General features: G+C 42.5%; 1 protein-coding gene and 1 pseudogene across 1 annotated transcript; both read right to left on the bottom strand.

The window, feature by feature from the left end:
- Positions 1 to 1,040: 1,040 nt before the first annotated feature.
- KBTBD7 (kelch repeat and BTB domain containing 7) lies at positions 1,041 to 4,026 on the bottom strand. The gene has a single exon (XM_003790147.3). The coding sequence runs from the start codon at positions 3,718 to 3,720 to the stop codon at positions 1,645 to 1,647; it is 2,076 nt and encodes a 691-aa protein (XP_003790195.1). The 5' UTR covers positions 3,721 to 4,026; the 3' UTR covers positions 1,041 to 1,644.
- Positions 4,027 to 6,112: 2,086 nt separating this feature from the next.
- On the bottom strand, positions 6,113 to 7,056 carry LOC100954611 (annotated as a pseudogene).
- Positions 7,057 to 15,103: the final 8,047 nt, after the last annotated feature.

The following is a 15,103-nucleotide window of genomic DNA, read 5'->3' as shown; positions in this document are numbered from 1 at the left end:
CCTCTGTCCTCTACCAAGGTAAGAAATGTTAGCATTCTGTCACTAGAGAATAAACATAGAAGAGGAATTAGCATGTTATCGAACAAAGATTCAGGAAGATAATTCTATATGGGTATATAAAAATGTAAACACCAGAAACATCTGTATATGTACATCATTTATCATATATGTGTTAAGACAACTACATGTATTAATAAACCTTCAAATGTAAGCACCTATATTTTCTTGTATTTAACAATGTTAGTTATGTGCAATTTAGTATCTATTAATGGACTTCCCAAATATACGGTGACAAAAACAAACAAGGACTGGAGCATGGTTCACAGAGAAACAGAACATATACTACTAATACCATAATAAAATAACCATGTACACCACTGCTTAGGGGAATATTTTAGAGGAAATACACTTTCACTACTGGCCCCAGATGCCATCATCCACTGGTGTTCTTTACCTGGTCAACTTTTAATACAAAAATACCTTCAAGCTGCTATCAAGAACATTTACAGTGACTTACAAAACTGACAGAACATTTCAATGCTACACAAAACAGTTCTATACATAGCTTAAAGATTTAAAGTTCTTTGCTGGCACTTGATTTTTATAGTTGATAGACACAATTACTACTGGTCTCAATAAAATACTGTTTTTAGCTTATACATATTTTCAAAATCAATATTACCTCACAAAAACAGTAAAGAAAAATCACTTTCTGCTGAAGAGTCCTCTAGGATGAACACCAAAACTATACAGCCAAAATGTTCTAGGGAAGGAAATAAACCTTTGCCTAGTAGGAAAAAAATTATTCCTCTGACTCACGAAGCAAGTATCAAGCACAGATCAAAAATATGAACTTGGAGAACAAGTTCATATATATATATATTTTTTGGTTTAGAAGGGTGTTTAAATAATTGGTGGCACTAAGAACAGATGTTTCTTGTTTATATAGAAAATTAGTCACATTTAGCAAATAAACATTTCACATTCCAAAAAACTGAAATTTCTTTTAAAACAGCAGAATCCTGATTTTGTTTTTAATCCTATTAACTTGTAAGGCCATTCTACACATTATTAGAATGAAATCACTATTCAGTAACCTTAATATATAAATATCCTTTTTTCTCCTAAATTTTAACAAAGTATATTTAACTTAGAATTTTAAAAACTTAACTAGCTTAAAACTTTGGAAATCTACTTTCATTAATCTGAAGGAAAATATATACCTTCAAAACTCTACCAACAATTCCTAGTCCAGTTTTCTATCATACAAATTACAAAGGAAAATTCCTGTGGCACTAAACAAAATTTAGAAATTAACAGAATACTAAATTATAAAACCAAAAATCTAAACACCAAATAAAACCCACCCACACAATGAGTATCTTAACAAAGGAAAAAAAACAAAGCATCCTAATCAAATATAGTTCATTTTTGCATACTTTAATTCTGGACTTTTAGCACAGGAAATTACTAAATAGGCTGATTTCATGGGGTGTTTATATTTCATATCATTTCAAAATATTACCCTTGCTAAACCAAATCTGTGGTCCTAATCAACTTTTTGTTTCCCCAGGGGAAAAAAGGGATATCTTTTTAAGATACATTCTATAGCAGTAGAGACATCTTAGTGTTTCAAAATACTATTTACAAAGAACCCTGCTGATTCTGTGCATTTCTCTGAGGTGCTACTTGCACCCAGACTTCATCATCAGAAAAAGAACTCGAACTTCCTGACTCAGAGTCCAGCTCACTGAATCCATCTAAGTCCCATTCAGTACTAGACTCACTCCGTGCATCATCTTCCTCAGTGATGAAACTCTGACCAGGTTCAAGGCAGGAAGGATAAACACGAGCACAGAGGCAAATATACCCAGAGTCAAACTGTAAAAGGCCTAACATGATACCTATATTAATCCACTGGTCTTCCCTAGTATCATACTCATACACAGACACCCGGTTCTTTTTCCATTGTGGAGTTGTAGAAGCGATGAGGAGCAACTTTTGGTCATGATTGACGATCTGATAGTTGTGAGTCTCTGAGTCCAAGGGAATATTACTAATCCGCCTCCATTCTCCCCTTGCTGGGTTGTAGACCTTCATGACTGGGATGTCACAGATGCAGTAGATCTCATCATTAAAGACACATGCTTCCTGAAAGTCACTGCGTTTAAGAGAAGCACAGTTCAGCCACATATTGTGGCTAGGATCATAGCAGAGCATGCGCTTACTGTTGACAGCATAAAGATAGTTCTGAACCACTATTAGTTCAAAGGAATAGAAGGAATGGGGTACAGGAGCCACCAGTGCCCACTGGTTCCTCTGAACACTATAGCATTCCACTTCCTTCAATTTAACACCTGTAATAGGGTCTCTCCCACCCAAAATATAAATGTAGCCATTGAGGTATGCCACATCCATGCCCTCACGACACAGCAAGCGGTCTGCAAGCTGTTGCCAACTATTCTGGGCTGGTTTGTACACCCAGAGGTCTTTTCTGGGCTGAGCTGCTAGATATATGTCATGGTCTGGAGAGACACAGACAGCTGAAGAGGTGATAGTTTTAGTGTGAGCCAAGCTGGTCAAAGGTGAAGGCATTGTGTAAATGTCCCCTGAGTATGGGTCATAGCAGAGAAAGGGATCTCTGGGATGTCCAAAAAAGATCACCATTTCCTTGGCACACATACCTAGCCTCTGGGGTGGATTTTCTATTGCAGATACAACAGAGCTGCTGCTGCTGCTGCTGCTGCTGCTGCTACTGCTGCTGCTGCTGCTGTTTGGCTTTGGCACCAGAGACTTATACAGCATGTCACCATAACGCATCTGTAGGGCTCCTTGGATAATGTCCAGGCAGTACTTCTTCACGATGGGCTTGGTCAGCAGCCCTTGCAGATAGTCCTGATCCTCTTCTGTGAAGTGAGCCCAGCGGACACACTTGAACACGTCTGCGGCACTGGGACCCCGCTCTTTGGGGGCAGCCTCCAGCCACTGCATGGCCACGTGACACACAGTCCGCTCACTTTCTATGTCCAGACTATCCAGGCGCAGGACGGCCAGCAGCTGGGCCAGGGTCAGATCTGCTAGAGTCTCCTCCCGAATCGAACCCATCCGACTCAGCTGCTTGAAGTTGTGAGCAATGAAGGACTGAGCCTGAGACCGTAGCTTATGATGGTCAAAGGCGTCGGCAAATTTGAGGATGGCAGTGCAGTTGGCCAGGTCAAGGCGGCGGGCTAAGAACGAGGCACAGGCTTCCCGCACATACTCCAGCTGGAGCATGTCGGAGGCTGCGTACAGGCGCTGCACGTTGGCCTCACTCAGGGACACACGACCTGTGTAGCAGTAGTCGACCAACACCTCGAAGGACTCGGCGTCCACATCGTGCATGGTCACGCTTGCCTGCTGGCTCTCGTACATGCCTCCCGTGAACATGCTCTTGAAGTAGGGACACGCGGCTGCCAGCACGTTGCGATTGCAGGAAAACAGGCGACCTGTGCCAGGCCCGCTGCCTGGCGTCACCACCTCGATGGTCACATCACACAGCAGCCGCGCGTCGTAGAAGGACTTGAGCTGTGCCAGCAAAGCTGCAGAATGAGCTGAGTCCTTTAATTCTTCTGGGCCCGTGAAAAAGGCCGAAACCGAGGGCTTAGAAATCCTCTTGGGCCGCCTCACGCCGCGGGGACTAGCCAGGCGGCGTGTGCGCGGGGCGTCTTCCCGAGATTGCATGGTGGAGATGGCGGCGGGGAGCTGAGGACAAGAACGGCGGCGGAGACCCGGCTCTGGCTCCTCACCCTTCCCTCGCTGACGCTAAGGCAGCGGCGTCGCGGACCGGACCGCGGCACGGGCCGCACTCACTTAATTCAGCCCTACGCCGCGGCACCGCCTCCCTTTATCACGTAGACAGTGCCTGACTCACCCGCTCCAGTTCCGCGCCCTTTCTCCGCCTCTGCCTGCCCTGACCGGACCCGCTGTCTGGAGCCGAGAGAGCAGCCACTGCCGCGCTGGCGAAACCGGTAGGCGTCTGAAAGAACTACCGCTCCCAGGCTGCCTTTCGCGCCTCGAGGCAGGCTGGGGCTCTGCGGACTGCGGGCAGAGCCAGAGCCGCTTTGCGTGTTGGGAGTGGGAGTTAGCGAAGTATCGCGAGCTTTCTCGTCGTTGACTGCGTTATCTTACCTCACGGAACTAGCAAGCGTTCATGTCTTGGGTTTGATGGTTGAGAATATTGGTTTAGAAGCCCACAGTAGAAACCCCGTGTTATATTTTATTCATTACTTCTGTGACTTTTCTCTGAAAAGTTTTCTTAGCAAAATGGGGTTAATAATTCATAGGGTTGTGTGAATATCGAATAATATAAATTATTTAGGACTCTGATACATATTTTCTTATTAGATTAATAAAGTGATACATCATGCTTAGAATACAGTCTATAATTGTTAGCCTTTTTTGTAGAATTCATGACAAGTCAGTGGCATACTAATTTGAAACGAAGAGCCTTTAAAAACCTGCAAATTAATTTGCAGTGTTTCATATTTTTTTCTTTTGAAAGGTCTGAAGGGTATTAACATTTTCAATATTAAACAAGGTCCATACGACCAGTAGGAGGTATTAGATGACTAAGCTAAGGTCCTAGAGAACAATATTAATAGATGGCCTAAGCTGGAGCAGTGGTGGGCACCTGTAGTCCCAGCTACTGGGGATGCTGAGGCAGGAAGACTGCTTGAGCTCAGAAGATTGAGGTTACTGTGAGCTAGGCTGACGCCAAGGCATTCTAGCTTGGGGCAGCAGAGTGAGACTCTGTCTCAAATTTTTAAAAAAGGCCTTAAATATGCAAGCAGGCATATACTATAAAAATAGGTTTGCTGCTCTCACCAAGTCAACATTTCCTCCCCGGGGAGCAAAACTATTTTCAACAAACTTGAAAAGGCTCACAGTACTTCAGTAAGTCTTTTTTTTTTTTTTGAGACAGAGTTTCACTTATTAACCCTCGGTAGAGGGTCGTGGCGTCACAGCTCACAGCAACCTTTAACTCCTGGGCTTAGGTGATTCTTTTGCCTCAGTCTCCCGAGTAGCTGGTACTGTAGGCGCCAGCGACAACATGCCCGGCTATTTTTTTGTTGCGGTTTGGCCAGGGCTGGGTTTGAACCCATCACCGTTGGTATCTGGGGCCAGCACCCTACTCACGGAGCCACAGGCGCCATCCTTCGGTTAAGTCTTTTAATAGGAGTGTTTTCAAGTCATCTAACACAGCTACTGTTACTGCCTTTTTATAAATTGAATACTGCATTTGCCTTTATTAAGGGATTTTAAGAATTTTAATTCAAAATATTTCAACAGACTTTGTACTGTACAAAAGCACACGATTCCTTTTTTTTTTTTTTTTTTTTTTTTGAGACAGAGTCTCAAGCTGTGGACCTGGGTAGAGTGCTGTGGCATCATGATAGCTCACAGCAACCTCCAACTCTTGAGCTTAGGCAATCCACCCGCCTTGGCCTTCCAAAGTGCTAGGATTACAGTGAGCCACTGTGCCTGGGAAAGCACAGTTGGGCATTCATAAATGCCTTGACATTCCTTGAACTAATAAAGTACAACCTATACTTTAAAAAAGTCTTTTTATCCATAAATGTACTGTTCAACATTGTCTGTTAAATCATCAAAATCAAGGATTAGAGATTTTTATTATTATTATTTTTTGCAGTTTTTTTTGGCTGGGGCTGGGTTTGAACCCGCCACCTCCAGCATATGGGGTCAGCACCCTACTCCTTTGAGCCACAGCTCTGCCCTATTATTATTATTTTTTAAAGCAACATGACTTTGGAAACATCCATCCCCCAATAATGCCTGAACCCAAAGGTACATAAAAATGATGAAAAATATTTTAAAATAATAGATTTGAGGATCATTTGTAGTTTCTTCTTTGTGAGTACTTTCAGCTGGACAGTAGATTCATATACCATATGAAATCATGTTAAGGCAGATGATCAAACTGTGGCATTTGTAACTATTCCTTGGAAAATAATCTTGTAGGAGTTGGGAGCTCTTCCCAGTTGTTTGGTCAGTTGGCCCAGGTAGGGGCAGTCCTGGAGCTGGCAGGTGGGGGAGCCTGGCCCTACCTGTCTGGTCACTGCTTGTTCTGCTGGCCCTCTGTGACTGAAGCTGATACGGAGCCCTGGCCTTTGTTGACAGCACTGATGCACAGACTCTTTCCACAAGGTCACCTTATTGTCCCTGCCAGAGATGGCCAGAATGTTAGCTGTGATGGACCAGCTCACATGCCACACATCATTGAACTTGTGCAGCAATTTGGGGGACCACGTGTTGCCTGATGAATGGTCACAGGTCCAGATAAACACATGACCATCCTGGGAGCAGCTGGCGATGGTGCTGGTGGGCAGGCCAATGGAGGGGGCCCAGGCCACATCTCGGACTGAGTCACTGTGTGCTTCCAGCTTCTGTTCCCCCTTCCACTGGTCATCCTCATCCTCTTTCCACAGCTTGATGAGGTTGTCACAGCCACCTGAGGCAAACTTCTGGATGTAATTGGGTTTCTGTCCTGATGGCTGCTCTAGGTACAACAGCGGGGCCCAATTACCAGCATTGCAGCCAATAGTGTGAGCATTACTACTGGTCGTCTTCACTTCCCATTGGCCTTCCCCAGTGTAGGTCACCAAGGAGTTAGCCCTATCGGAGCTTCCACAGGCTAGGATCAGGCCATAGTCCTGGGGGACCCAGCACACAGCGTTTACTGAGGAGTTATGTCCTGAGTGCTCATGGGTCTTCTCCCAGGTGCCATTTTCCTCTTTCCAGATAATGACTTTGTGGTCATAAAAGCAGGATGTCAGGATATTGCCATACGTGGGGTGGCCAAGGCCACTTGCCACACAGGACCCTCATGACCTCTGAGTCAGCGATGAGGATCTGCCCCTCATGGAGCACATCGAAGATTTTGATGGACCTGTCTGATGAACAGGTTGCCAGGCAGGTGCCATCGTAGTCCATCTGGGCATTGTGAATCATATCACGATGATCATGGAAGGAGTCCACAATGTTAATTATTGATACCATGGATACAGCAGTGGGGGCTCTGGGCCTCGGACATGGCAGCTCCGGGGGGCACCATCCCGAGATTTTTTTTTTTTTTTGAGACAGAGCCTCAAGCTGAGCCCCTGGGTAGAGTGCCATGGCTTCACTGCTCACAGCAACCTCCAACTCCTGGGCTCAAGCGAGTCTCCTGCCTCAGCCTCCCAAGTAGCTGGGACCACAGGCGCCCACCACAACGCCCGGCTATTTTTTGGTTGCAGCCATGTTGTTTGGCGAGCCCGGGCTGGATTTGAACCCGCCACCTTAGGTGTATGTGGCTAGCGCCTTAGCCGCTTGAGCCACAGGCGCTGAGCCCGGAGATTTTTTTTTAATGAGAATTTTTATTTAAAAACCAATGAATGTTCCTGCTGCTAATTTGGCATGAGTTACCATAACCTAATGATTAAAAGTATGAACATTACATTTTTAAAAACTTTTTTATATAGGTAAAATATACATAACATTAAATTTTCCATTTAAAGTCTTTTCCCATTGGGTATATTGTTTTAAACCATCACCACCATCCATCTTCAGAACTCTTTTTATCTCACAAAACTGAAAATCTGTACCTGTTAAATAATAATTCCCCCAACTTCTGGTAAACAAGATTCTTTCTCTGTGACTTTGACTACCCTACGTACATCATATAAGTTCAGTGACTTATTTTTCACTTCCTTATATCTGCCATTACTGTGTTATTTGGCTGAGAATGCCTTTTGAAGAATCCAAAATATTTATTGGATGCTATTTCCTAAAGTCTATAGCAGTGCTATCCCGTAGAACTTTCTGCAGTGGTGGAAATATTTTATATCTGTGCTGACTGATAGGATAGCCAGAAGCCATCTGTTGCTCTTGAGTAGTTAAAATGTGGCTAGTGCAACTGAGGAGCTACATTTTAAATGTTAGAAACACAACATTGATACCAACACAATTCTATGGAGAAAGAAAAGTGCTTATAATAAATGGTGTTGGAACAAATGGATCACAATGTAAGACAAAAGTTAACCTTCACCCCTACCTTATGCCATAAACAAAAATTAATTGAAATGACACTTATCCTAAAAGGAAAGATAAAAACCATAAAGTTTCAAAACAAAACTGGATGACTATCGCCATAACATTGTGGTTGGCAAAGATTTCTTAGGACACAAAAAACATGAATCATTAAAAAAGACAAGGTGAGGGCAGTGCCTGTGGTTCAGTGGGTAGGGTGCCGGCCCCATATACCAAGGGTGGTGGGTTCAAATCCAGCCCTGGCCAAACTGCAACAAAAAAATAGCCGGGTGTTGTAGTGGGCGCCTGTAGTTCCAGCTACTTGGGAGGCTGAGGCAAGAGAATCGCCTAAGCCCAAGGAGTCGGAGGTTGCTGTGAGCTGTGATGCCACAGCACTCTACTGAGGGTTAATAAGTGAAACTGTCTCAAAATAATAATAATAATAATAATAATAATAAGACAAGGCGAATTTCAACAAAATTACAAGCTGGTGACCTTCCAAAGGCAGTGAAAACAAAATTAAAAGGTAAGCTATAGACTAGGAAAAATATTGGCACTATGTATAACTGATGGCCAGTAAACATATGAAAAGATGTTCAATGTCATTCACCATTAGGTGACAGTGAGAAAACACTGAACGCCTCCAGAATGGCTAAACTTAAAAAGATCTACAATATTATTTATTGCTGAAGATATGCAGCTATTGAAACTCTCATATATTAATAATAGTTTCTTGGCTCAGTGCCTGTAGCTCAGCAGCTAGGGCACCGGCTACATATACCAGGGTTGTGGGTTCAAACCCATGACAACTACAAAAATAATAACAAAATAGCTGGGCATTGTGGCAGGCACCTGTAGTCTCAGCTACTTGGGAGGCTTGAGGCAAGAGAATCGCTTAAGCCCAAGAGTTTGAGGTTGTTGTGAGCTGTGACACCACGACACTCTGTGGAGGATGACATAGTGAGATTCTGTCTCAAAAAATAATAATAATAGTTTCTTTTAATGTTAAATGGATAGTAATTTCACTCCTAGGAAATTGATCAAAGGGAACTAAAACATATTATCTACAAAAAAGACTTGTATAAAAATTCTCATAATAGGGCAGCGCCTGTGGCTCAGTGAGTGGGGCGCTGGCCCCATATTCTGAGGGTGGTGGGTTCAAACCTGGCCCCGGCCAAACCGCAACAAAAAAATAGCCAGGCATTGTGGCGGGTGCCTGTAGTCCCAGCTACTGGCAGGGTGGGGGGCTGAGGCAAGAGAATCGGCTGGGCCCACGAGCTGGAGGTTGCTGTGAGCAGTGTGACGCTGCCACGGCACTCTGCTGAGGGCAAGAAAGTGAGACTCTGTCTCAAAAAAAAATTTTTTTTTTCATAATAGCTTTATCCACACCATCCCCAAATTGGAAATAAGCCAAATGTAAATCAACAGAATGAAAAAAATTGTAGTATGTTCATACAGTGTAAATACTACTTAAAAATAAAAAGCAAACTCTGATACATGCAATAATGTGGCTGATTCTCAAAAATTTTATGTATAAGCAAAAGAAGCCAAATACACAAGAGTACATACTATGCCAATTGATGTGAAATCAATGTGAGATTTCTGGAGAATAAAAATCATAATAGAGGCTATCACTCTTGGGTATGGGGTGGCACACTGCTACACTGACTAGAAAGAAACAAGAGGAAACCTTCAGGGGTGATGATGCAAATGTTTTCTTCTTGATCAGGCTCGTGGTTGCAAGGGTGAATGCAATTGTCAAACTCAGTGAACTGTACTCTTTAGATCTGTGTATTGTATGTACTTTAAATTATATATCCCCTTTGGAGGGGCCATTTCATAATTTCCCGCACTAAACAAAATTGCAGAATTCTTTGCTAGGAAATCATTCTGAAGATAGTTCAGTTCTAATGCAAGGCCCTTGTCATTTGGAGGAGTATAGGCCAACATTGTTCCAATTCGTACAGATTACCTCGGTAGATACCTGGGACTCAGCTGCCTCCAGGTTATCTTTAAGGATTTCAGCATACTGTGATCTTTCAAATTTGTAGAGTAGCTGAGTGCCCAATGTTATATTTAAGTATTCTTTTATTCCTGCCACAACTTTATTAATAACGTACTCCTCATCATCTGTATTTCCTCAAGTTTTCTTGTAGTTTGCATAATCCTCTACAATAGAATCCACATTTTTCCTGGCAGGAAGAAGATAAAAGAGCCCTTTTTAGGCCAGTTGCTGTGGCTTACGCCTATAATCCTAGCACTCTGGGAGGCCAAGGCCGGTGGATTGCTTGAGCTCATGAGTTCGAGACCAGCCTATGCAAAATCAAGAGCCCTGTCTCTACTGAAAATAGAAAAACTGAGGCAAGAGGATCTCTTGAGCCCAAGAGTTAGAGGTTGCTGTGAGCTAGATGCTGTGGCACTTTACCCAGGGCAACAGCTTGAGACTCTCCTTCAAAAAAAAGAAACAAAGAAAGCTGTTTTCACAGCTTTCAGTAATTCCATGTCAGTCATCAACAAAACAAGGTTTCAGTTCTTGAGGAATTCTTTACCTCCAATTATGTTCGTGAATATTTTCAGTAGTGGGATCACTTGACTTTTCTGAGGAGGCTGAAATGTCTTGGTGGTACTGCCACCATTTCCGGATGACTTCAACATTTCTCTCTTGCACACCAGTTATCCTGTTTACTGGGGCACCCCCTCTCCTCTTCTGAATGTTGCTCCTGATTTTCTTCTTTTATGTTCTATTTGTGCAGGTTGGTGTCTAAGTCCTCTACTTTCTGGAACCCATTCATCTCAGTTCTTAGCATTTCATTTGTTTGTCCTCCATGGCAACCTTCATTTTCCTTCCTAACAAGGCTGTGAGAGCATCGCATCCACTCACCTTTTCACAGTTTAGGCTTCTGTGATTTATAAGTGATTCACGCCCACCTCCGTCTCCCGCCACACCTGTCAACAGCCTCCTGCTCTCTACCCCACTAACTCAACTCAGTGTCAGGCATAGCATCAGGAACCGCCAGCTTTACATCCTGGGCCCATCAGTATTGTTTTCACGCTGATGTTTAAGTAGATTCTTGAAATTGTTCACTCCTTTATTTCTGTATTCAAAATGATTCCTGATATGGTTTGAATTTATCCACCAAAACACAAGTTGAAACTTAATCCCCATTGTGGCAGTATTGAGAGATGGAATCTTTAAGAGGTGATTGGATCACAAGGGCTCTGCCCTCGTAAATTAATTCATTCGTGGGTTAATGGAACAATAGGTTAATGAATTAATGGGTCTTCATAGGAAGGGAAATGGTGGCTTTATAAGAAGAGGAAGAGAGACCTGAGCTAGCTTGCTGGGTCCCGTCAGCATGTGATGCCCTGTACTGCCTTGGGACTCTGCCACAGTACCCACCAGCAAGAAGATCCTCATCAGATTCAATCTCAGCCTCCAGAACTGTAAGAAATAAATTCCTCTTCTTTATAAATGACCCAGTTTCAGGTGTTCTGATATAAGCAACAGGAAATGGACTAAGACTACTCTGCATGGCCTTTAATCATCGGCTGCCATGAGAGTTTTTATGGATTCACCCTCCCTCATGCAGAACTTCTGTTTTGCATTTAGTGGCAGCTAATTCATTTCAAACCTGTCATATACTATTTTCTTTAGAACTGGGGTCATGATGCCTAGGCTGGTTTCGAACTTGAGAGTTCAAGTGATCCTTAGTGATCCTCTAAGTTGTAATTTTTTTATTTTTTTTACAGAGATAAAGTCTCACTTTATCGCCCTCGGTAGAGTGCCATTGCATCACAGCTCACAACAACCTCTAGCCCAAGAGTTCAAGGTAAGGTGACCAGACGTCCAGCTTTTGGCGGGACAGTCCCGATTTCTAACAATTTGTCCTGTGTCCCGCGGCATTTTTAAAAAGTCCCGATTTTTGGAAAGAATGCATGACAAGCTAGGGAACAGGGGGAGAAAGGGAAGGGAATATATGGTTTTTCTGCTGCTGAAAAGGTTAATGTAATTCCATTTGGGAATGAAGAGGTTAATGTAACTCCATTTGGGAATGAAAAGGTTAATGTAACTTCATTTGGAAATGAAAAGGCTAATTGTAAACTCCCTACTCCCCTCCTGGGCAAGGTATCAGAAGGAGACTGGCTGCATCCCTTGCTTCTAGGCAAGGACAATTAGCTCAGAAGGAGCCAAACTGTCTGGAACAAACAAGTAGCCCCCTCTTCCTAGAGTAAGGTGACCAGACGTCCTGCTTTTGGAGGTACAGTCCTGATTTTTAACAATTTGTCCTGCATCCTGCGGTGTTTTAAAAAAGCCCTGATTTTTGGAAAGAATGCACGACAAGCTAGGGAACATGGAAGAACAGGAAGAGAATATACGGTTTTCAGCTGCCATGTGGCTATTTCGCCAGGATATGCGTTTTATATTATTTTTGTTAATTTTACAACGTTAAACTTTAATAATAACAAATAATTGTTGAGAACTGATTATCAAGAACTGCTTATTAAAGTTTGCATTGTTGTCAGGCCCCGCCCCCCGCTTTACCAATGTTAAAATCTGGTCACCTTAGTTTAAGGTTGCTGTGAGCTATGATGCTGTGGCACTCTACCCAGGGTAACAAAGTGAGACTCTGTCTTAAAAAAAAAAAAAAAAAGGCTTGGTGCAGTGGCTCACACCTGTAATCCTAGCACTCTGGGAGGCTGAAGTTGGGGGAGAATTGCTTGAGTTCCAGACTAGCCTGAGAGACCCTGTCTCTACTAAAAATAGAAAAACTAGCCAGGCGTTGTGGTGGACACCTGTTGTCCCAGCTACCTGGGAGGCTGAAGCAAGAGAATCACTTGCATTTGAGGTTGCTATAAGCTATGATGATGCCATGGAACTCTATCCAGGGTGACATAGTAAGACTGTCTCCAAAAAAAAAAATAGTATTGAAGTATAGCGCATGGAAAATAATAAACAAAAATTGGAATGTAATAAATAAATGAAACATTCCAGCATTCCAGAAGGTCCACTTCCCCAACCCCAATGCTCCCAATAGCTACTGTCCCCTGCAACATGACACTTTAAAAACTAACTTTTAAAAAAGGTTTTTTTTTTTTTCTGGAAGTAGAGTCTTACTCTATTGCCCCTGGGTAGAGTGCATGGGGTCATAGCTCACAGCAACCTCAAACTCTTGGGCTCAAAAATCCTCTTGAATAACAGGCATAAGAAATCATACCTGGCTAGTTTTTCTATTTTTAGTAGAGATGGGTTTCACTTTTGCTCAGACTAGTCTTAACTCTTGAGCTCAGGAAATCCACTGGCCTTGGCCTCCCAGAATGCTAGGAATTCAGGCATGAGCCACCACACCCTGCCTAAAAATTTTTTGATTGTAACTAGCAGTTTGTTGATGCTAGATTGCTTGACTCAATTTCAAATATGATTGTAAAAATGTATCTAAAATATAGATGATAGTGTTCTCACAGAGACTGGTGAATAGAGGCCCCATCCTTTCTGATGAATATATTTCAAAGGGATGACTCTCAGGTCCTTGAGATAGATGCTTCTGATTGCCAAGTGATAAACATTAATAAACTCTTTTTAGTAAAGCCTTGAAATCAGTGGTTCTCAACCTTCCTAATGTCATGATGTATTTTCATTGTTGCAAAGGGGTTGTGACCTGTAGGTTGAGAATGCTGCTAAATGAAGCCTGTCATGAAGTGTGAGTTGGTTAGCAGTAAGTTTTCCTGGTAGCACTGACCTTTCTTAGGCAGGCATTTTAAGGGATCATTCCAGGGACATGGCTTTATGCTGCTAGAAGTCATAGTAGTTTGGTCAAGTCTCTTAATGCAAGGGTTTGGATGAAGTTGTCATATGCTGAGAGTTGTGTAGTTAAAACTCAGCATTACCAATAGTGCAACTTTCTAATATGATACAACATGAATTTTACAATATCACCTATAGTCTCATCATATACATTTAATCTGAATTTAATGAATTTTTCAGACTTAATTTTTACTTTTATAGTACATCCATTTAATTGGATGTATTAAATAAAATGGATGAATGAAAAGTTACTAACAGCCAGACAAATCCATTCTACAAAGCAATGTTGTTGGACTTTCAAAAATCAATGTTAAAAAAAAATCAGTGTCAGGTAAAGAATGCTATGGTTTGAATGTGTGCTCCAGATTTCATGTGTTGAAACTTAAAAGTCAATATCATATGTTGGTAGAACTTGGAAGTGGGGCGTTTAGGAGGTAATAAGGATTACATGAGGGTCTCCACAGTGGGACTAGTGGCTTTAAGAGGAAAATAATTAACTATTATCTGAAAACAAATAAATGAAAAAGAAGAAGAGAAGCCTGAGTGGGTATGCTCTTGCTGCCTTGCCATGTGATACCTTCCACCATTATTATGATGCAGTGAGAAGGCTCTCACTAGATGTTAGTGCCATGCCCTTATACTTCCCAGCCTCCAGAATTGTAAGAAATTTGTTTTCATTATAAATTACCCATAGCTGGGCATCGTGGTAGGTGCCTGTAGTCCCAGCTACTTGGGAGGCTGAAGCAAGAGAATCAATTGAGGCCAAGAGTTTGAGGTTGCTGTGAGCTGTGATGCCACAGTGCTCTACCAAGGACAGCATAGTGCACTCTGTCTCAAACAAAAGGCATAAAAAGAGAACAAGTGACCTGTCCTCAAGTCACACAGTCAAGTCTTTTTTTTTTTGCAGTTTTTGGCCAGGGCTGGGTTTGAACCTCCCACCTCCAGCATATGGGGCTGGCACCTTACTCCTTGAGTCACAGGCACTGCCTACACAGTCAAGTCTTAACATTTGGTCTTTTTAATGATGCTTGCTTATTTTCTACTTGGTGAGTTAGAATAGGAATTTGATTCATTAATGTATTTGTAAGTACTATACGCTCATAGATATACTTCGTAAATAGTCACAAAGATTTCCATGCCTCAGTCTGCTTCTTGATATAGGTCCATTTCATTAACATAATAATACATCAGCATTTATTTTGCTGATTTAAGGTTTTCATCCAAAAGTTCAGCAAT

Source organism: Otolemur garnettii, unplaced genomic scaffold, assembly GCF_000181295.1.
Source record: "Otolemur garnettii isolate 467f Iridium unplaced genomic scaffold, OtoGar3 scaffold00040, whole genome shotgun sequence".
NCBI lineage: Eukaryota > Metazoa > Chordata > Mammalia > Primates > Galagidae > Otolemur > Otolemur garnettii.
This window is presented reverse-complemented; position numbering and strand designations above follow the sequence as displayed.

Bases quoted from the DNA above. Each gene is read 5' to 3' on its own strand.
- KBTBD7 (XM_003790147.3), bottom strand. From the start codon at position 3,720: ATGCAATCTCGGGAAGACGCCCCGCGCACACGCCGCCTGGCTAGTCCC.